This window comes from Leucoraja erinacea, chromosome 17 (assembly GCF_028641065.1).
Source record: "Leucoraja erinacea ecotype New England chromosome 17, Leri_hhj_1, whole genome shotgun sequence".
In the NCBI taxonomy this organism is placed as follows: Eukaryota; Metazoa; Chordata; class Chondrichthyes; order Rajiformes; family Rajidae; genus Leucoraja; species Leucoraja erinaceus.
Window position 1 is genome coordinate 14,234,880 of NC_073393.1, and position 23,568 is coordinate 14,258,447.

The 23,568-nt window shown below is 40.7% G+C and overlaps 1 protein-coding gene across 3 annotated transcripts in view; it reads left to right on the forward strand.

Annotated features, from left to right (window-relative positions):
- The window catches only part of cbfb (core-binding factor subunit beta), a 60,810-nt gene that overhangs the window by 17,893 nt on the left and 19,349 nt on the right, over window positions 1-23,568 (forward strand). For all 3 annotated transcript variants that reach the window (XM_055648606.1, XM_055648605.1, XM_055648604.1), the window contains exon 4: window positions 20,408-20,524. In XM_055648606.1, the coding sequence (XP_055504581.1) occupies window positions 20,408-20,524 (117 nt within the window). The remainder of the gene's footprint in view (window positions 1-20,407; window positions 20,525-23,568) is intronic.

Below are 23,568 nucleotides of genomic sequence, written 5' to 3' on the forward strand. Positions count from 1 at the left end.
TTTTTGAGGATCACCAGCTATCAACGTCTTCCTGATCCAAAATAGTGGCGCCTATGCAGCAACAGGGCCTCGTGTGACACGAGTTGACATGGTTGGGCCCAAGGAAGTGAAAGTGCTGAAAAGCAATTATTTTTATTTTTAATGCTTAATAATTTGCCAGATGCTTGGCAAAATGAAAAAAATATTAACAATCAATTATACTTTGTCTAGGAATTAAGTAATTTATCGAATGTATTAATGTTTCAAGTTAAAGCATTATCAATTTAGAAAATTATTAAATTGATAATTTCTTTTTACCCTTCTCAGTGCTGATGAATTCCACTTAAATGAATGAGCTGTTTTTTTGCACATAACTGCAAGTATTTTTTCCCAGTGTAAGTGCTGGGAATTCAGTGAATCCAGCAATAGATTGCAGCTAGCAAGCCAACAGACCTCAGCCAACCAGTTCAGGAATTTTGTGTTTGTATTAGAATCCCTGACCAGCTAACTGTTAATTAGAAGGAATGCTGGCAATTTGTCACAGAAATGCTGGTGTTTTCTAGTAACCTTAGTCCTAATGGAATCGGCAACAAACACTCGTGACGTTTTTCATGCATTTCAAGTACAGGTGCACAACCTTTTATCCAAAAGCCTGGGGACCAGACACTTCTCGGATTTCGGAATTTTTTGTATTTCGGAATGGAAGATTTCTAGCGTAGATTAGGTAGGTAGCGCGGGTGGCTTGAAAAGTCTGGAGCGGCTGCCTCCTCCCCGGAGACCGGGGAATCATTGTAAATCATTGCTTAAATGTTAGTCAGTTAGTTTGGAGGGATTTTATGTGGTGAGGGGGGTGAAAGGGGAAACTTTAACTCTTAGTGTTTAAGAAGGAACTGCAGATGCTGGAAAATCGAAGGTACACAAAAAAAGCTCCGCGATGTTGGGAGTCGGTGGCCACAGCGCTGGAATACCAGCGGGAGCGGGCAATGCCTTACCGGGTCGCCGACTCCCAACATCGCGGAGCTGAGGCTGCGGGCGTCCGGCCGCGGGCAGCGCCGGTTGTAGCTCCGACCCCGGCAACTCTACCCCTGGCTGCGCAGCGCTCCAAATCCAGCGCGGCCCGCGACCGGACGCCCGCAGCCCCAGCTCCGCGATGTTGGGAGTCGGCGGCCACAGCGCTCCGGAGCTTACTGCATGGCGACCCGGTAAGGCATTGCCCGCTCCCCGCCTCTCCGACCAGGTAGGGGACTAAGAACTAAAGTTTCCCCCTTCACCACCACCCCCCCCCCTTCACATAAAAAGCCCTCCAAACTAACTGACTAACATTTAAGCAATGATCTTACAGATGTTTAAGTGTCTCCCCGATCTCCGGGGAGGAGGCAGCCGCTACAGTAGTACAGACCTTTGTTGACCATGGGTCGTTTCGGGTCAAGTTTGGCGCCAAACGCGAGCTTTGGTGTGCAGACGACATCCTGGAAAAAATGTCTGGTTTTCGGAGCTTTTCAGTTTCCGGAACTCCGGATAAAAGGTTGTGCACCTGTAGTATGTAATCCCATCAAGTGTTAAAATGTCATGCATTCTAAAATATGAGAAGCAATTAACGTGAATGTTGTCCCTAATTTATGTTCAAATGTTCGTGCTTGCGATCAGTCTCTTGGGGTGAAGCATGTTCAGTTTGCAAGAGAAAGAGTTGTTCACTACAAAATAGTTTAATTTAATTATTTTAAAATTAATACAATTTATCTCCAATATAGTGTAAGAAGGAACTGCAGATGCTGGTTTAAATTGCAGACTTGATTTGATTGTGACGAGGTTCCACATGGCTGGCTGGCCAAAAACGCACAGCATGGGATCTAAGAGGTAAATTGATTCAAAATTCTCTCCATGTTAGAAGGCAAAGATTAATGATTGGGGGATGTTTTTATGACAAAGGTTTTTACTAGTGATAGGACGAAATAGCTGATCCATTGCTTTTTGAAATAGGTTTAAATGTGGGAGACTCGAAAGAAGTTTATAAATTGGCTTTGAGGTTGACAATAAGGAGGAAAGGTTCAAATTTCAGCAAGACACAGATGGCCTGATAAACTGATCAGGGAAAAAAGAAGGTGAAATTTAATCCAGGAAATTGAGAGTTAATGTATTTGCAACAAGGCATGAAGATGTATAACAAATGGTAGAATGCTGAGGGGTGTGAGAGAAACAAAGGGACCTTGAAGTGTGCACTCACAGATCCGTAAAGATAGCATAATATTATTATAGTGTTGAGCAGTATGCTTTCTTTCATTAGCCTTGCCATAGAATAAGAAGAAAAAAACAGGTTGTTCTCAAAGGGAATGCGATGCTTGTTCAACTATAGCTTGAATACAGTTTACAGTACTGGAAAGGTATGATTGCGCTAAAGATGCAGAGAAGATATGCAAGGATGTTGCTAGAGCTGGAAAATTGGAAAACCAGGATTGTTATCTTCGGATAGACACAAACTGCTGGAGTAACTCAGCGGGACAGGCAGGATCTCTGGAGAGAAGGAATGGGTGACATTTCAGGTCTCAGCCCTTCTTCAGACTGAGATTCAGTCCCAACTCTCAGTCTGAAGAAGGGTCTCGATCCGAAATGTCACGCATTCCTTCTCTCCAGAGATGCTGCCTGTCCCGCTGAGTTACTCCAGCATTTTGTGTCTATCTTTGGTGCAAACCAGCATCTGCAGATCCTTCCTGCACATTGTTATCTTTGGATGCCTGGGCGAGACTTAATTAGGTAGAGTAAATAGGAATGACATTTCACCTAGCAGTGGGATCAAAAACTAGTTAACATAAATGTTAAATAATTGGAGATGAACTGGAATGGAGGTGTGGGAGCTAATGTAAGTAGGAGATTGAAATAGAATGATGCTGAAGTAATGATGTGCTGTATTTGCACGTTTATTTTCCGTTTCAGAGTAGACATAATCAAGGGTTTGAATATTCAGCAATCCAATAATATTGTAGGAATATCTTCACCAAAACAGCAACTGTTCATGCGTGGTTTACTGCCACCCACTCAGAATTATGGATGGACAATAAATACTGGACATCCTATAATTGCATAAATTAAGAAAGATGGGCTTGGTCCTGCTATACAAGGAACTGAACATTTTGCCTTTCAATTGCATTTAATTGGTTAGCCAGAGAGAGAGAGAGAGAGAGAGAGATGGCATTTTCATGGTTAATGTTGAAGCAGAACTCTTGCTTTTTTTTTTTGCCACGGTCTTGAACTCTCCTGAACCTGCTAAAATTTGGCTCGCCATTTATTTTGACTGCAAATTCGGAACCTGGAGTTTTTACTTTAAATTATTTTCCTGAATTCCTTTTCCATGTATGTGTGATTTAACGCATTTAGTTGGAAGTGTCCAATGTTTTAAATTTTTGCTAAAAGAGCAAAATTTCAATGCGTACTCTGAAAGACAATTCACCAAACTTGAAAGCAAAGGAACTTCTGAAATGCTGCTTAAGTATCGAGATAGAAATGGGAGTTGGATGTAGATAATCGGCAAATAATTCAGATCGTTTATTGCTAAAGACCAATTTCATGTAATGGATTAAAACCTTTAGTTACTGTTATGCAGAGTACAAAACAAATCTAATAGGATCAGTAACAGTCAGTTAATACATCTCCAGGCTTCCAAAGAATATTCAGCCAAAGTCATACAAAAAATGTTTTGCATTACACACTGGACACCAATTTACGGGGGACCCCCAAGAGCCAAGACCACACTATATCCAATTGCAAACACAGCGGGCTACAAGGAATAGTGTCAAATAAATTCACCATGAGGATCAATGCAAAGTGTGCTTGAAGTTATATTCCAGAAGAAAGATCCAGCCATATATTGTAGGTAGAAATCTATTTATTTAACATATGCATAATTTCAATAGTCACCTCGGCTCCGCGCTGTGTCAATGGTAATGCCCTGACCACCTAAATGTTGACACAGGCGCTCCACCCGGAAATCCTATGTCAGCTGGCCTGTTTCGCAGATAAGGTCTGGACCCCCCGAACGCCTGAAACGGTTTTTATGGTCTCCATTAAACTGTTCTAATCTAATCACCATGGGTTTGTTTTGAGGTATAGGACATATAATTTAATATTTCAAATGCCAAGGACCAATCTAAATAAATTTTATGAACAAATAACTGAGAGTTCAGCAAACTTAAATGTGGTGTATAAAATCATGAGAGGAATAGATCGGGTAGATGCACAGAATCTCTTGCCCAGAGTAGGGGAATCAAGGACCAGACAACATAGGTTCAATGTGAAGGGGAATAGATTTAATAGGAATCTGTGGGGTAACTTTTTCACACAAAGGGTGATGGGTGTATGGAACAAGCTGCCAGAGGAGGTAAGTTGAGGCTGGGACTATCCCAGTATTTAAGAAACAGTTAGACAGATACATGGATAGGACAGGTTTGGAGAGATATGGACCAACCAAAGGCAGGTGGGACTAGTGTAGCTAGGACTTGTTGGCCGATGTGGGCAAGTTGTGCCAAAGGCCCTGTAACCACTCCCCTTATTAGGTGTATAATTGCATGTTCCCTCCCTGGTGTCTCTCTCTCAAGCTCCGGTGACAGACCACGTACAGCTAGTATAGCAATTATGTGAACAGTTAATAAAAGCTACAGTTAAGACAATGTGTTTGTTGTTGAGACTTCTTTACAGACTATCCCAGCTGTGGGACTAGTGTACGCTAGACTTGTTGCCGATGTGGGCAAGTTGTGCCAAAGGCCCTGTTTCCACACTGTAGAGTGCTATGACTCTTAAGTGTGTCGAGAGGTTGGTTATGATACCAATCAATTTCAGCCTCCCTGACCTGAACCTACTTCTTTTCCCCTACTGTTGCAATAGAAAATGACAGATGCAATCTTACTGAATTACCACTCTGCGCTGAACCATTTGAAGAATTGGTCATCACTCACAATCCCCCTTTCCAAACTCGTCATCAAACTGAGTCCTCTCTGATCTGTTCTGGACCCAGCACATTGGTGCAATTACAAAATCTCATCAATGCCTTCATATCCTCTGAAGTTTGAGGAGATTTGGTATGTTGGCAAATTCTCTATTGAACTTCTGCAAGTGTACGGTGGATTGCATAGTGACTGTTTGCATCACAACCTGGTTTGGAAACTTGGAACACTTGAGCAAAGGAGCCAGCTTCTTCCTATCTACAATCAGCTTCTTGAACCTACCTAGGCACTAAACCACAACTGAAATTGCAGGAATGAATGTGGATAAGGATATTGAGTGGCTGTGTATTGAACAGGGTCGTAAATTATTTTGTCTGCTTGGAAGGTTTTTGAAAATTATGTTGCCAATTTGACGTGGTATGAAGTATTTCAGTTTATTGCATTTCAAGATGGTTCAAAGAATTAATTGAAGTGCTGTGTGAAAGAAAATATTTTCATTTTTATTCCTTGATCTTTGCAATTTTTATTTTTTTTAATTCTTTACATTTTTTTGCATTTGCTTTTCTTTTTCTGAATAAGTTCCATATGTGCCAAAGATCTTTAGTGCTAATGTCCAAATTGCCATCACTACTACCTATTTTGTTCTATGTAAACATACCAAAATGTGAGACTTGGAGTAAATTAACTGAAAGTCAGTGGAGAATATTAATCAGATGAATCACTGGCAATGTTGTGACTAGCCTTAATTTTAGTTAATTTCCTGTCTGGCTCAACCAGATTCAATGTTTTTTTGTTGCTTATTTGCTTTCCTGGTCGGTGAGTCAAAATGTCTTTAGGCTGAAGTCTCCAAGTAGGTTATAGACATGCAGTTGTAATCAATGCTTTCCAATGATGATTTGCCACATAGATTGCTGTGTAACTGTTGACCACAGATTGCACTGTTCAAATAAGCAAATATTTAAACCATGACTTTTCACCAGTTTCAGGATAATTCAGGGAGAAAGGAGTAGTGCATGCCTATAGTATCGAAGAACAATATATTACTAAATCCCCTTCCAGGCTCTGGAATTATATCCTTACTTTCTGTTATTAGGTGAAAAGATTGAGATGATTTGTGTATATTGCCCTACCAAGCGAAGATACTAGAGAGGAGCAAGATAAACCACTCCTGCAAAATCCAATGGACTGACGTGTAGTATGCAACAGAGCGTAACTTCCGCCATTTCAGTAAACCCGAGCCGACTTCACAGGGCTAGAAATTAGCGGTTGCCCGGGTGCCACTGACCACCAAGTTGCCAAGCCAGGCAACCTAAACGGCGAGTCATTTTGCCCGGCTTGGCAACTTGGTTTATACCGAAGATAGACACAAAAAACTGGAGGAACTCCACGGGTCAGGCAGCATCTCTGGAGAAAAGGAACATGACGTTTCGTGTCGGCGACGGCTGTCGTGCGGGGCAAAGATACTAGGCGCGTGGGAGCGAAGGGTTGGAGCGAATGACGGGCCTCGAACAGTGGCAGCAGCGGCCATGAAAGCGGCTCCATCTCCTCCTCCTGCATGCCGCCCGCCCTGATAAGGGCCGCTGCTTGCAAACCTGCTAACGGCGCTTTCATAACAAACCCTCCCGCAAGCCGAGACCTCCCCCTCCCTCCCTCCTCCCTGCCTCGGCGTGCGGGACGGTTTGTTTTGAAAGCGCCGTTAGTGGATTTGCAAGCAGCAGTCGCTATCAGGAGGGAGGAGGAGATGTAGCCGCTGTCGCGGCTGCTGCTGCCACAATGTGGGACCCGTCATTCGCTCCCATACTTCTGAAGCAGCTGCACCATAGATCATATAGCTATAGGATCTTTGAGCTGCACCGCTTGGCCCCGCACCTTGCTGTTGGCTGGCGGAGGAGGGAGGCGGTGACGAAATCCCAATGGCCAAGGCAGTGGGGCGATGTTGTCTGAGGAGTGCTGACCTTCCGTTCTCCCCACCTCATCCCCTTCCCTCTCTCTTGTACGCCCCCTCCACCCCCCCCCCCTTATACTGGGACCCCTCCTCTCCATCCTGCACTGATCCCCATTCCCACCTCTGTTCAGTCCTCACCCACATCCCCTGTGCTCCCCTCCCCATCTACCCCCCCCCCCCCCCCCCCGTTCCATTCAATTCATCCTGCGCTGATCATCATATCCACCTCGCATTGATTCTCCTGCCACCACCTCATCCATCCTGTACTGATCCCCTATCCATCCTGTACTAATCCACGCATTCATCCCGTACTGACCCACCCTCCTCCTGCACCTTCCCCCCCCATTCATCCTGCACAGACCCTCCGATCCACACTGTACTGACCCACCTCCCCCCATTCATCCTGTGCTGATCTCCCCCCCCCCCCCCCCCCCCCCCCCATCCATCCTGTACTGATCCTCCCATTCAAGAAGAATGGGGGGAACAGTCTGAAGAAGGGTCTCGACCCGAAACGTTGCCTATTTCCTTCGCTCCATAGATGCTGCCGCACCCGCTGAGTTTATCCAGCATTTTTGTCTACCCCTATCCATCCCGTACTGAACACCCGTATTCAACACCACTGACATCCCCCGTGCTCTCCCCTCACAATTTTACCTACTCCAACCAACACGTACTAATTCACCTGCCTCAATCCATCCATTCTGCACCGACTGCCTTCTCACCCCCACCCCCGCCATCTATCCACCCCGCACTGATTCACACACACACCCCTCCTTGACCCTATTGTGCTGGAAATGTTTGTTTTAGTCCATAAAGATGGATTAATTATATTGTGAACACGTGAAACATTAAAACCGCAGTGTTCGATTGTCACTGCTGCCATTGACACATTATTACAGAATTAATTATAACGGCAAATCAATGCTCTTAATATGGAGTATCAGTCCTGTAGTTATTTAATGAGCAACATTCACAAGTATACGATGGATTTATCCAGTTTTTACTTCTACAGTCGATCATATACATCACAAATTTGGTCAGGAGATATTTCAGTTGAAATTTTAACGTTAATTCTGAAGTGGGAATGATGGAAAAAGCGTTTCTCAATAAATTTATTTAAATCTGGTGCGTACAAACTGGATATCTTCATTGTTGTTCACAACACGTACATCTAATCTGAATGTCTGGTAATGTGGCGTCTTGACACCTTTAAATATATTACCAAAAGAACATTTGCTGCAGTTATGTCCTTTGGGCATCTCTTGTCAGTTAGTGTAATGTTTAACCTGTCAGATGGGTATAGTCGGTTTTAACAGCTATTATCATAAAATGCCTATACAAATTTACTTGCAACCTGGATATTTTGTTGTGGATAAATTATGTGGGTAGCGAGAATGTTTCTGTACCAATAGCAATAACGACCCATACTATGGCCATGTTATGGTAATTTTCAGTCCTTCACAGAAAACATGTTTGCATCAATCTGTAGTGTGCATGGTTAAGCATATATGTTACCATGGTCCAGGATTTATTGACACAGGTTGATCATATGCTGAATAACCCAACCACATTTTAGTTTGGAAGTGGAAAGAACTAATAGAAATTGCATTAATTGCAATGTGTAAAAAGAGTTGAGATACTGTATTATAATTTTGCTGCATGTCATTGTGGCATATATTATGTCTTGATTGGTGAATTTGTTTAGTTTGTGACTTTATTTGAAGCAGAAATAATATGTGAATGCTTCATTGAGTATAATTCCGACTGGTAACTACGCACTTCGTCCGAGCACATTATCGCACGCGTCATGCAAACCTTCTTAAATGACCACCTAAGCTGTCATTTGGCAACCTAAAAAGCTGCCAAGGTTGCCCGGCTGGCACCAGGGAAAAAAAGTTAAGCGAGAGCCCTGCTCCAGTTATGTCTCTCGCAGTGTAATCAGCGTTGCAGGGGAACAGTTTGTGTTTTTCAGCGGAACAGGCAGCATCTCTGGAGAATAGAAATAGGTGATATTTCGGGTCGACTTTTTCAATAGCTGCCATGACCCGTTTGATTTCATCCTTCGTCCTGCGAGTGTGTGTGTGCGCGTGTGTGTGTGTCAGACGAAAGCAAAGAATATAGAGCGGAATAGGTGACATTTCGGATCGAGACCCTTCTTCAGACTGACAGTCAAGGGAAACAGGAGATATAGGCATTACTTCCATTCATTTGTCCTCAGTACCGTCCTCTCTTGTTCCTCTGTCCTCTGACTCGGTCTAAAGAAGGTTCTCGACCCGAAATGTCCCCTATTCCGCTCTATGATCTTTGCTTTCGTCTGTCTGTCCGCGCGTTCGCTCGCACTTAGTGCCGGCGCTTCTCCACACACACACACACACACACACACACACACACACACGCGCGGAGCAGGGTGAAGGATGACATCAAACAGCTCATGGCAGCTATCGAAAAAGTACGGGAAAGGTAAGGGGGAAATTAAAAAAACAGGAAGGAAATAGATGTTTAATAAAATAAAGGGGGGACAGCGATCGCTCCATGTTCGTGTCGGAGGGGGGGGGGGAGGATGGCTTGAGTAGGTGCAGGATTTTCTGGAGCTCCTTCCTAATGGCAATATTTTGTATGTTCAAAGTTAATAAGGAAGACTAGGCAGAAATAGATTACCCATGACCTACTAGGGGTTTTTCGTCAAGCGGACTATCTGCCTCTGCTATAGTATCTTTGCTACCAAGTTACCGGAGTAGTCAGTGTATGTTTTCTTTGACTGCTGTCGGAAAGCTCTTAGTGGTAGAATCGCAGATGTCATCTATGACACCCAATAGTTAAGTAAATCAAACCACAGTAAAATAATAGAAAACCATGTAATCATCCAGATGATATGTTGGAACCATTGTATCATTTGATACTTCTAGTGTAAGAAAGGGCTTTTGAAGAAAAAATAATCAGCTGTAACACCAAGCGGATCTGAACAGAATATAAATCTGTCCTAAGTCAAATGATTTGCCTCGTTCTGCTCTATACCAGCGTCCTTTCCCTGATCATGTTGCTTTTATGTTAATGGTATGTTGTGTTGTTACTTGCGAGCGGAGCGCCAAGGCAAATTCCTTGTAATGTGTACATACTTGGCCAATAAACTTCATTCATTCATTCCATGTGGCAGCTTCTGGGATCAAGAAGCATTCCATCCTAACCCCCCTCACACACCCACCTCAATTTCCCCAATGGTAAAGGAGTCTACAATAGCAATGAAGTAGGAAAAATAATGAATTGAAAGAGAATCTAAAGCTCGTCCTACATGCAGAGCTGGAGAATTGGGTATAATCGGAGGCAAATGTTCACCAAAAACACGCTGGAGTTAGAACCAATTTAGTTTGTCAGTTTAGTGACCATCTGTAAATAAAAAGCCTCTGGCGGCACCCGGTGGTGGGGCCACTAGCTACACGAACCCTCAGCAGTCGGGGAGTAGGGTCACGTGACTGGGCAATGGCAAGGAGGAGTTGTCATGGGGTATAGGGGTGTGTCCTGGTATATACAGTGGCTTGCAAAAGTATTCATACCCCTTGAACTTTTCCACATTTTGTCACGTTACAACCACAAACGTAAATGTATTTTATTGGGATTTTATGTGATAGACCAACACAAAGTGACGCATAATTGTGAAGTGGAAGGAAAATGATACATGGTTTTCAAATTTTTTTACAAATAAAAAACTGAAAAGTGTGGCGTGCAAAGGTATTCAGCCCCCTTTACTCTGATACCCCTAAATAAAATCCAGTGCAACCAATTGCCTTCAGAAGTCACCTAATTAGTAAATAGAGTCCACTTGTGTGTAATCTAATCTCAGTATAAATACAGCTGTTCTGTGAAGGCCTCGGAGGTTTGTTAGAGAACATTAGTGAACAAACAGCATCATGAAGCCCAAGGAACACACCAGACAGGTCAGGGATAAAGTTGTGGAGAAGTTTAAAGCAGGGTTAGGTTATAAAAAAATATCCCAAGCTTTGAACATCTCACGGAGCACTGTTCAATCCATCATCCGAAAATGGAAAGAGTATGGCACAACTGCAAACCTACCAAGACATGGCCGTCCACCTAAACTGACAGGCCGGGCAAGGAGAGCATTGATCAGAGAAGCAGCCAAAAGGCCCATGGTAACTCTGGAGGAGCTGCAGAGATCCACAGCTCAGGTGGGAGAATCTGTCCACAGGACAACTATTAGTCGTGCACTCCACAAATCGGGCCTTTATGGAAGAGTGGCAAGAAGAAAGCCATTGTTGAAAAAAAAGCCATAAGAAGCCCCGTTTGCAGTTTGCCACAATCCATGTGGGGGACACAGCAAACATGTGGAGGAAGGTGCTCTGGTCAGATGAGACCAACATTGAAGTTTTTGGCCTAAATGCAAAACGCTATGTGTGGCGGAAAACTAACACTGCACATCACCCTGAACACACCATCCTTACTGTGAAACATGGTGGTGGCAGCATCGTGCTGTGGGGATGCTTTTCTTCAGCAGGGACAGGGAAGCTGGTCAGAGTTGATGGGAAGATGGATGGAGCCAAATTTAGGGCAATCTTGGAAGAAAACCTGTTAGAGTCTGCAAAAGACTTGAGACTGGGGCGGAGGTTTACCTCCCAGCAGGACAACGACCCTAAACATACAGTCAGAGCTACAATGGAGTGGTTTAGATCAAAGCATATTCATGTGTTAGAATGGCCCAGTCAAAGTCCAGACCTAAATCCAATAGAGAATCTCTGGCAAGACTTGAAAATTGCTGTTCACGGACGCTCTCCCATCCAATCTGACTGAGCTTGAGCTATTTTGCAAAGAAGAATGGGCAAAAATTTCAGTCTCTAGATGTGCAAAGCTGGTAGAGACATACCCCGAAAGACTTGCAGCTGTAATTGCAGCGAAAGGTGGTTCTACAAAGTATTGACTCGGGGGCTGAATACTTTTGCACGCCACACTTTCAGTTTTTTATTTTTTTTTAAATTTGAAAACCATGTATCATTTTCCTTCCATTTCACAATTATGCACCACTTTGTGTTGGTCTATCACATAAAATCACAATAAAATACATTTACGTTTGTGGTTGTGGTTGTAACGTGACAAAATGTGGAAAGGTTCAAGGGGTATGAAAACATTTGCAAGCCACTGTATGTGTGTATGTGTATGTATATATATGTATATATATATATATAATATATATATATATATGTATATATATATATATATATGTATGTATATGTATATATATATATGTATGTATGTATATATATGTATGTATGTATATATATATATATATATATATATACACACACATACAGTGGCTTGCAAATGTTGGCTAACGAACCCCAGGGCAACCCTCTCTCTCTTCTCTCTCTTTCTTACTTTGAGCTGACCAGCTCTCTTCTCTCTAGGGGTGAGTGTCCTTCCACCTCAGCAGATGTCCAGCTTGAGCCCACGAGGCAACAACCTCGCAGCAGCAACAACAACTTTATGTTAGACGACCAACGTGCATGTATAATGAGCCTTTTATGCCTGAAAAAAGTAACCCACACGTTTGGTGCCTCTACAAGCCTGCGTATACCCCCCGTTTAGGAATTTTGCTATTCTCTTCTTAGACAGTTCCTTTGAATAAAGAATGACCTCCTCTGGCTTGGTGATTTCTGAGATGGCTAATGTAGGGACTGTAGGCTCTTCCATGGTGACAACTGTTAAGTGTTTAAGTGTTAAGTGTTTAATTATCCTATGTACCAATGTAAAAAGCATTGAGCTTGTCCAGAGATAATGCCTCGCTGTCGCTGGAGCTGCAACTTCATGTCACCTTGTAGGAAGTCATGGCGTGTAAGTCCTGCTACAGCTGCCAAATGATCGTGTAATCCTATAGATCAAAAATGTGTCTTCGTAGGCTCGAGCACAGGAAAATAGTAGACGGAATAGGCCATCAGGCCTTCAAGAATGCCCAATCATTCAATATAATCATGGCTGATAAATGCTGGCCACGCCTCAGGCCAGAGATTTTTTAAAGATACATTGACGAATTAGAAGAATTTCTATTCACCTAGATTTTAAATTACTGGCCCCATGTCTTGAAACTATGCCCGTTGGTTCATAACTCTCTCAGAGATGGAACACCCAGGGCAGATCAGTGGGTAATGTGCTCCTTCACCCCTTAGGCTGGACTTCTAAGTGCTCCTGATCATGACTTGAAGTTCCCATACCATCGAAATGTTCCATCTCCACTAGAGAGATCGTAAGCCATTAATTCCGAGACGTTTCACTGTTTATGGATATTAGTTGACAAATTCTGTTTTTGCAGCCTTGAGTCTTAATACCAGAGCTAATACAGCATATTTCAACATCTTTGCCAATGCAGCCTACTTTTTGCTTCAGATTCCAGCATCTCGTCTTTTTTTGCATCTTCACAATGCCATCTCTAATTTAAAACACACTCAAAGTGGTTTGTGCATGATATTTTGGCATACTTTTTTCTTACTTCTAATTGTACAGGATACAAGATCTTAATGATTAAGGACCTTGTGATAATGTGGATGATTCAGAAGCAGATGGGAGCACTGTAAGATGTAGTAAAGATAGCTGTGGTCTGTTGGTGGATGAATGGACAGATTCATGTGACTTAGATTGAATGAATGAGTCAGAACTCTGTCTTTGTAGGAATGCAGCTCTCTGAAAGATTCCATTGGAGCTGAATAACTTGGGGGAGGGCAGACTGCTTGTCTAGGGTCTCGGCCATTTCCTGTTGGTGTGGATTTGCTGGACGATGTTGTTACCGCACTGATTCATGATCTCCAATTACAGAAGTTGTGGGAGGGCAAAATTAGAACTGCTGCTGTTCCACCTAAAATGGAAATAGAATTAACATAGGAAAAAGAAAACTTCTCAACTGTAGGAGTAGGGAAAAGAATTAGGATGTGGTCAAGCAGGAATGCATGGTTGATCAGATGCTCTGGGTCATTATAAACTGCATGCAGCCAAATCTTGTAAAAATGTAACAGAAGGAACACAAACCTATATAGTGAAACTGAGCATATGTGACAGCTCAATGGTAATTATTTGCATTGTTACATTTGGTGTATATGAAGAATCATCCACCATTGAGAACTAATAGAGTTCACCGGTTGAAAAGTGTTCATTTCCTTCTGCATTTAAACTTTTGTTTCTATGTTTCTGAAAAGTACACTAGTTGGGTACTCTAAGGCTTGTATCTTTTTAGTGGTGCCCAGCAAATTTAACTTAGTGATTACATCATTACTATTTCATTATGCAAGCATATGAAATCATTCGATTAGCTCTGTTTTTGAATTAACTAATTTCCCTTGAACTCAGACCAGTGGATATTTTTGTCAGTGTTTGCACTTGACATTTGTCACTGTAGTGCTCTATTTCCTTCATACTGATGAAATAACCAGTGAAATGTTAGTTCTCATTATTAGATTCTTGTAAAACTACAATTGATAGATCAACAAGCTTGCATATCATAAATGTATTGCTCTTCTTCTGCCTCGCCTTTAAGGATCTGTCCCACTTTCACGACCTTTTTAACTCGTGGACATTTTTCATCATGCTAGAAAAACGCCCCGACCTACTTGATGCCATGAGAACCTACGACTAGCATCACGGCCTGCTACGACTTTCCTCCGACCTCGTGACGACCATGCTGCGAGTATGAGTCAAGGGCAAACTCAGCAGAGGTTGTGAATTAGGTCGTGAAATTGGGACAGGCCCTTTAATGTTCTACATTTCTGGTATGTCCTCGGCAGCATGTTTTAATAAGTATGGTTCCAAATTTAAATGTTTAATAAATCAGAGCCACAAATATGACAATTTTTGTCTGGATTTTCTGGGGTTCAAAATGAAGGAAATTTTGTTTTTTGAGCATTGCTTGTAGAGGGCTCCCTTGTACCTCACGTGTTCCCTTTTCCCCCAAACTCCCAACTGGTTTGAGTTATTCCCTTCTTACAGTGTTATCCTTGAGCTTTTCTTCACGATTACTTGCTCTATCTGGAGTCTACCAACATGCATTCAGCACAAACACTGTTCACCGAAGACCTCGTTCCTGTGATGTACTATTTTATGTTAACACAGGTTTTACCAAATAGCCGTCAGCCAGCCTACTTTTCTGCTGGCTGGGAAACAGGAAGTAATATTAAACTAATCCTGCAGTTAACATCTGCAGGACTTCCATATTTCATGTGTGCTACAACCCACATTCTCAAGCCCCCTTGCACATGCTTTGTGTAATGACGACTTCTGTAAATTATGTAATAATAACAGAAGTATGTAAAGAATCTTAAGTGATGAAAGGCAGAGCTCTGGTGGATTTTCTATTGGAGTTGAGAGGTGGTGGACTAAGACTCTTGGGGAAGTGTGTGGTTAACAATTTGTTGCATTGACTGATGTTTCCTCTTACTAGTTGGGTTTGGTTCTTTAAGATGAAGGAAATTGTACTATTGTGGCTAATAGGGGCGTATGGATGTGAAGGATCTGTGGTATGTATTAGAAGGGTTGGTGTGGGTGATTAGATTAGTATTATTTTTTTCCTTGTTTTTATACATTAAAGCATGCATAAACATTGGCATATCCAGTAATGTCTTTCCACCTCCATAAAGGGAATTGCAATAACATTGTTTTATTGATTCGCTGGAGCCTTTGGTATATTTTCTATTTAGAAATGAAAATCTTGCCATTAAATATAATCTGGACATTTTTAAGAGATTTATAACTGTTTTTCAGGCAAATTTTTAATGAATTTTCTTGGACATTGGGATGTTACACTAATTTATTGCCATCACTCTAGAACAAAATCAATTGCATATAAGATTACAAAATAATTTTTTTTTATATTGGAAATGGATTTGGAAAAATGTGGAAATTCAACCAGTATATTAGAAATGAAAATCTTGCCATTAAATATAATCTGGACATTTTTAAGAGATTTATAACTGTTTTTCAGGCAAATTTTTAATGAATTTTCTTGGACATTGGGATGTTACACTAATTTATTGCCATCACTCTAGAACAAAATCAATTCCATATAGAGATTACAAAATAAATGTTGGAAATACTCAACCAGTATATATGGAAATGGATTTGTAGAGAAATTTTAATTTGAAGTCAAAAATGCCAATTTAGCACTTGCTCTTCTTGGAGTGTGTGTTCAATAAGTTCAATATGAGCATGAACATAATCCAAAATGTAAGTGATCAGTATCCTTGCATACCGACATGGGTTGGAGCCATACCTGTAACATGCGGGATACATCGAGAATTCATAGTTTGGTTAATTGAAATTCAAATTGAACTAATTCCTTACTTGACTGCATGGTGTCTAAGATGTATTCAAGCTCACAGCTGAGGCCAATTTGTTTTCATTGCGTACAAGTACATTTCCGGCTCTACTTGCTACCAATGACAATTCTGTTATCTCTGAGCAATTGTTTTTTTATTCTAGATGTTTTCTTGTGCTGGGGAAGGCAGTACTGTCCTTCAGCTTTGGTCATGGTAGTCTTGATTTCTACTAATTGCTTCAAACAATTATCACGTGGCATTTCGCACAAGATAATCAGTTTGAAATTGTGGTTAATGGGGCACTGTAGAGTCCTGAGTTAATGGAAATTTCTAATAGTGTGCAACCCTTCAAGCCATCACTAGTAAGAGTTGTGACCACAATTTTTATTTCCACTTAATTTGCCCTGCCTAACAAGCAAAAATATATTGCTGGTCAAAACTGAGCTGCAACAAGTATTTATTGTTAGTGCGAACTGTTGTGAAGACATCTTAAAAAGCTAAATACTCCTTTTATCATTCAGATCTTACAGAGCATTGAATTGCTGTTATCTACATTTTTACTAATTTTTCTTTTCATTATCCAAGTTATCCAGGTTTTTTTGTAAAACCGTTCTGATTTTTGTTTTGCATCACGTTTGAATTATCCAAGAATCAACCTGATGAACCGTTGGATGAGAATTTATTTCAAATTATATCGTTCAGTTATTTTAAATAGTATTGTTTTAAGTGCCTGACATTTATCTGGCAGCTTTCATGTTCGTGTGAATGTCCCAAAGCAATTTGCAGCTAATGAACCACATTTTGAAGTGTGGTCTTTATAGCAATGTAGAAACACAGCTATGAATAGTAGCCCACAGCACTGTGATAATGACCAAACTTGGAAATGTTCACCTCAAACAAATAAAAATATTAGAATACTTGTTTTCCAGTTTTAGGGCAACACCCATCCACAGCTTGAAAATGTAGAATGTGAACATATAAATGAGAAGTTTTCAGTCAGTGTGGAACAGAAGTTAAAGAAAAGCAAGCAGTGGTAGGTTAATGGTCCTTGCAACATTCAGTAAGATAATTGATCCTATGCCTATGTTCTTGCCTTATTCCCATATTCTTTGATGTTGAAAAATCCTCAAAAATCTATCAAGGGTTCAATGGTACTTTATTGTCCCATATACCTAGGTACAGTGAAATTCTATTTTGCATACAGTTCACTAAAAATCTTACCACAACAAAGACACAATCATACTTTAGAACACGAGTGTGAGATGGTAGATTGTACTGAGGCAGTATAAATCAGTCGCAACGTTTCCGAAGCCCTTCAAGTTCAGAGTTGTTAAAAAATCTGTTGACTAATCTTTCTATAAAACAATAATATAACAATTGGGACAAGTGGGTTAATGTATTCATGCATGATTCTGGCCTATAATCTGCAGAAGATGCGGAAATGCTCTCTCCAGCTCGCGCAATTGCTGCTCACCAAACTAAATTTCTCCTCATCATCTTAATACTTAGTAGCCATTAAGCCAAATGTCCCTAAGTGCCAAAGCATTTCATAGTTTCATGTTCAGTAAAATAATGTGCGCTTTGAAGTAGGGAATAATTCGAATGCACATTATTGCACAGCAGATTTGCTGCTTTACAGCGTCAGAGACCCATGTTTGATCCTGATTATTGTGCTGTCTGTACAGAGTTTGTACCTTCTCCCTGTGACTGCAATGGTTTTCTTAGCGTATTCCTCCCATACTCCAAAGATGTCCAGTTTTGTAGATTAATTGGCTTTGGTAAATTGTAAAAAATTGTCCCTGGTGTGTGTAGATTAGTGTATGGGGCGATTGCTGGTCGGCTTGGACTCGTTGTGCCGAAGGGCCTGTTTCCGTACTGTTACTCAAGTCTAAAGTCACAGTTTCACTACAGTGTGATGCTGTCTTGTACTTGATGAAGTATTCTATTCAGTTAATTAAATAATGAAATATTGTTACATAAACAATCGTAATAATCATTTAAGTGTTTTAAAAAAAAAAGCATAAAGATTAGGAACAGGAACAGGCCAATGGGCCCATCGAGCCTGCTGCTCCATTTAGCAACGTTTTCTAGTAAAAGCTTAATATCCAGAAATGCATTGATTTGTTTTGAATGAACATTTGCAACTGAGCCTCTGTAGCCCTCAATTGAGAATTCCAAAAGTTTTCCACTCTCAGTGTTTTTTTTTAATATCTCAATCTAAATGGCATGCTCCTTGGTCTCCTACGTTTCTTTTGCCCCACACTGGTCCTAGGCTCTGCAGTGCAGAGAAATATCGTCAATATAGCTTGATTATCAAGACCTGTTTTAAGGAAATTGAGTTTTGGTGAAAGCTCCTCATCTTTCTATACTGAGAAAGTATTTGTTGATCACCTCGAATGACAAACCCAGCATTCCTGGATCTAGTCTAATGGGTATGGAGACTAAAATTATACACAATAGTTGTAAGTGCAGTGCCCCCAAATCTTTGTGCAATTAAAATAAAACATTTTTAATTCCAGTAATCAAATCCTCTTGTAATACAGGCCATTTGCCCTGCTGACCATGTTTCCTTCAGCACACTTATAATATCTGCACACTCTAATCTCTTGCCATTAAACAAAATGTTCTGTATTTTCACCAAAATAGAGTACATAATGTTTTCCATTTTATATTTTGCCAAGTTCTTGCACACCCACTCGGCTTGTGCATATCTCTCCCCCCCCCCCCCCCCCCCCCCCCCCCACCAGTCTCTCTACATCATCCTCCGTATTCATATTCAAATGTTGTTGAGCACCACCAGAAGATTTGAAATCATGGTATTTGATTTACTCTGCAATTGTAGTGAAATGGATTGTAAACCACTGTGGCCCAAACATCAATTCCTGTAAAACCCCACTCATCAAAGCTAACAGTCTGAGAAGGATATTATTTTCCCCACTCTCAGTACAATAACCAATTCTCAATCTAGGAAAGTGTGTTGCCACCTGATTCCTTGTTAACAAACCTTTTTTTTGTGGGATGTTATAAGCTTTCTAAAAATCCAAATACGCCTCATCCACTGGTTCCTCCTTAACCACTCTGCACATGACTCCACGTGTCCTATTAATGCTTTCAAGGTTTTCTGGTACTATATCATTCATTATAGATTCCAGCATTTTTTCTACCAATGGCATCAGGATGATCGTTAGGTAGTTAATTTTCTCTTTCTCTCCCTTCTGAATCAGTAAGGTCATGATTACTACCCTCCACTCTACAGAAACAATTCAAGAATCTATAGAAGCCTGGAAGATAGCAACCAGGTCATTTGCCAACTGAATTTGTTACCACTCGGCTGGATTACTGCAATGCACTGTATGTGGGGGTTAGTGGGTCCTCCGTCGCCAGATGGTACAGAATGCAGCTGTACGTCTTTTAACTGGCACACGTAAACATGAGCTCATTTCGCACATTTTAGCCTCACTCCACTGGTTGCCTATTCAGTTTAGGATCCATTTTAAAATTCCTTTATTTGCTTTTAAATCCCTGAATGGTCTTGCCCCGCCCTACCTATCTGAGCTTCTACACCCTTATACACCCGCCCGCTCTCTCAGGTCAGATAATCGGCTGCTCCTGAGTGGGCCTAAAACTAAGCTGAAGCTCAGAGGGGACCGTGCCTTTGCTGTGTCGGCACCCAAATTATTGAACGATCTGCCTATCCACATTAAACAGGCCTCTTTGTCTGTTTTTAAATCACTTCTTAAAACCCATCTCTTCTCCTTGGCCTTTGATACCCAGTAAGATGTCAACTTTATTTATTTACTTGATTTAATTTCTTCTTATTTTTTGCTTGCTTTTATTCCGTGGCTATTATTTTTACTCATGTTTTATGTCTTTTAATTTATTGTTGTATTTCATATGTAATTTTTGCGCCTCATGTGAGCTGTTATGGTGTCTGTTTATGATGTCTTGTTTATTCTTCTGTACAGCACTTTGGTCAACATTGGCTGTTTTAAAGTGCTTAACAAATAAAGTTGGATTGGATTGGATAGCATCTTCCAGGCATGCAAATAATTGGGTTATTTCCCTTATTGTCGTTTCTTTTTCTAAATGTCAAATGCCCTGGAATATTTGGTCGTCAGCCTTTTTCAAAAGTTGTTGTTGCAGACTAGACTAGAATTTCTTTTGTCACTAATATGTTTTCATGATATTTTAAATTCACCATTAGATGTCAATGTAATTTTTAATGAATTGTCTTATTCTTCATAAAGGTATACCTGAAGGCCCCCATGATACTTAATGGTGTCTGTGTGACTTGGAAAGGCTGGATTGACCTCCAACGTCTTGATGGCATGGGCTGTCTTGAGTTTGATGAAGATCGTGCACAGGTAAGTACATTAAAATTAGACATGGTGCTTTCAAATTTGATTTTGCAAATCTATTATTTCCTTTGTACACGCCTTGATTTATAAAACTTGTGTTAAGTTTGTTTTTAAAGAGTGTTCATTTGGCATGGAGTGTTTGGAGAAATCAGTTTATAAACATGTCATGTGACATGAAAACACTTATAAATGATTGGGACATGCAAATCTAATTCTAAATGCAGTGATTAAAATGGATTTGAATTAAATAGAAGAGGTCTTGAAATAGTTATTCTAAAGGGCTAAATCTTGAGTTCTAAAGGCCAATTGGCGAGGATATTGGTGTGACATTTAAGTATCTACATTTTCCAATATGTCATCAAAGATGATACAGCTGATAGCATGACCTATTTTATGATCTAATTAATCTTGTTGACGACTTGTTGAGTTTGCTGCAGAGGGTGAAAAGAAAATCCTGAGGGGTCTTGGCAGGATGGATATGACACTGACTGGCTGACATTTTTAAATTTCTTTGTACATGGTTCATGTTACAATGATAATAAAAAAACTATTCTATTCTATTCTATATGGAGAATATGTTTCCTATTGTGGAAGAATCAAAAACATTTCTTTTTAAAGGAGGGGGCTAGTCCATTTAAGGCAAATGAGCTACATTTGCCTTTTGAGGCTCATGAGTCCTTGAAACACTCTTTCTCAAAGGATGGTGGAAGCAAGAGACTGAAACATTACCAGGGATAGACAAGAATGCAGTTGAAGTCGGTCTGAACATATTTTTGATTGGTGTGAGTAGCCAGCTGATGTGCTCCTCTTAAATCATGTGTTTACATATTGCAGGAGCAGGTATAGTCTGTAGATGTCTGCATATGCATATTCTGCTTGGGTAGGCTAAAACCCAAGTCCATGAACATTAAATTCTCTAATTTTAGGGAACTAACCAAAAAACACGATCCTCACCCCCTTCTTTCCATAGTCTCTTCCCTAGATTATCCCTCACCTGGATGTACACCCATTACTCCCACATCCTCTCCCCCTTTTGCTTTCCATTGTCCCCTTCCACATATATCCCTTCCTCTGGCTTCACATTTCATGCCTCTACTATGCTTATCTCACCGACTTTTGTCTTTTCATCTCTGACCTTTGACCAACCATTTGTCAATGAAATCCCTCTCACTTACCTCCAGCACTTTATTTTTAAAATATTTCTTAATTGTTGCTGGACTATCAACTGTATAACTGTATAATCAGCCAAGTTGTGAAAATGTGAAACAAAAACAGAAAATGTTGGAAATACAGCCAATTAAACAGCATGTGTGGGTCAAAAGAGTTAACAATCCAGCACTAGACCTTTCAATAGAATTTGCTGATTTCAAAAAGTAATTTGTAATTCAAATAACATATTTTATTACCTTGGCTTGTCCCAAGAAATTGTCAACAAATTAAGCACTTTCATTGTAATATACAAAAAGCAGCAGTTAATTTGCACAGATATTTTGATAAATGGTAACTTGTATGCTTTTTCACATAGCAATGTTATGTACAGTGGCCTCCATAATGTTTGGGACAAAGGCCCATCATTTATTTATTTGCCTCTGTATTCCACAATTTGAGATTTGCAATAGAAAATCACACGTGGTTAAAGTGCACATTGTCAGATTTTTTTTAAAAAAGGCAATTTTTAGACATTTTGGTTTCACCATGTAGAAATTACAGCAGTGTTATACATAGTTTGGGGCATGGCAATGTCATGTTTAGTATTTTGTTGCACTTTCCTTTGCATGCAATGACTGCTTGAAGTCTGCGATTCATGGACATCACCAGTTGCTGTAATACAGGCTTGTATTACAGCCATGTTTAGCTTATGATTGTTTTGGGGACTAGTACCCTTCAGTTTTCTCTTCAGCATATAAAAGACAAGCTCAATTGGGTTCAGATCGGGCGATTGACTTGGCCACTCAAGAATTGACCATATTTTAGCTTTGACAAACTCCTTTGTTGTTTCAGCAGTATGTTTGGGATCATTGTCTTGCTGTAGAATGAACGCTGGCCAATGAGTTTTGAGGCATTGGTTTGAACTTGAGCAGATAGCAGATTTAGCATTGTGCCTTCCCTCATAATGGGAACCATTGTGGGGGGGATGTTTTTATGTTTAAATTTCTTTATTACTGTTATGTCTGTATTCTTTCTTTATGTGCTGCATTGGCAAGAAGCATTTTTCTACACCTAGGTGTATGTGACCAATAAAATAACCTTTGAACCTTTGACACTTCAGAATTCATTATGCTACTATCATCAGCAGTTGTATCATCAATGCAGATAAGTGAGCCAGTACCTTCAGCAGCCACACATGCCCAGGCCATATCACCCCCACCACCATGTTTCACAGATGAAGTGGCATGCTTTGGATCTTGGGAAGTTCCCTCTCTCCGCTACAAATTGCTCTTGCCATCACTCTGATATAAGTTAAGCTTTGTCTCATCTGTCCACAAGACCTTTTTCCAGAACTGTGGTTGCTCTTTTAAGTACTTCTTGGCAAACTGTAAGCTGGCCATCTTATTTTTGTGGCTAACCAGTCATTTGCATCTTGCAGTTTAGCCTCTGTGTTTCTGTTCATGAAGTCTTTTGCGGACAGTGGTCATTGACAAATCCACACCTGAAGAGTGTTTCTGAACTGTCGGACAGGTGTTTGGGGATTTTTCTTTATTATAGAGTGAATGCGTCTGTCATCAACTGTGGAGGTCTTCCTTGGCCTGCCAGTCCTTTTGCGATTAGTAAGCTCACCAGTGATCTCTTTCTTCTTAATTATGTTCCAAACAGTTGATTTTGGTAAGCCTAAGGTTTGGCTGATGTCTCTAACAGTTAAACTTGTTTCTCAGTCTCATAATTTCTTTGACTTTCATTGGCACAACTTTGGTCGTCGTATTGATAAACAGCAGTAAAAGTTTCCAAGGATGATGAAAAGAGTGGAGGAAAGAGGAGGTGTTGAGAGCCCCCTTATACATGCATTAAGGAGGCAATTAAACACACCTGAGAAATTACAAACGCCTGTGAAG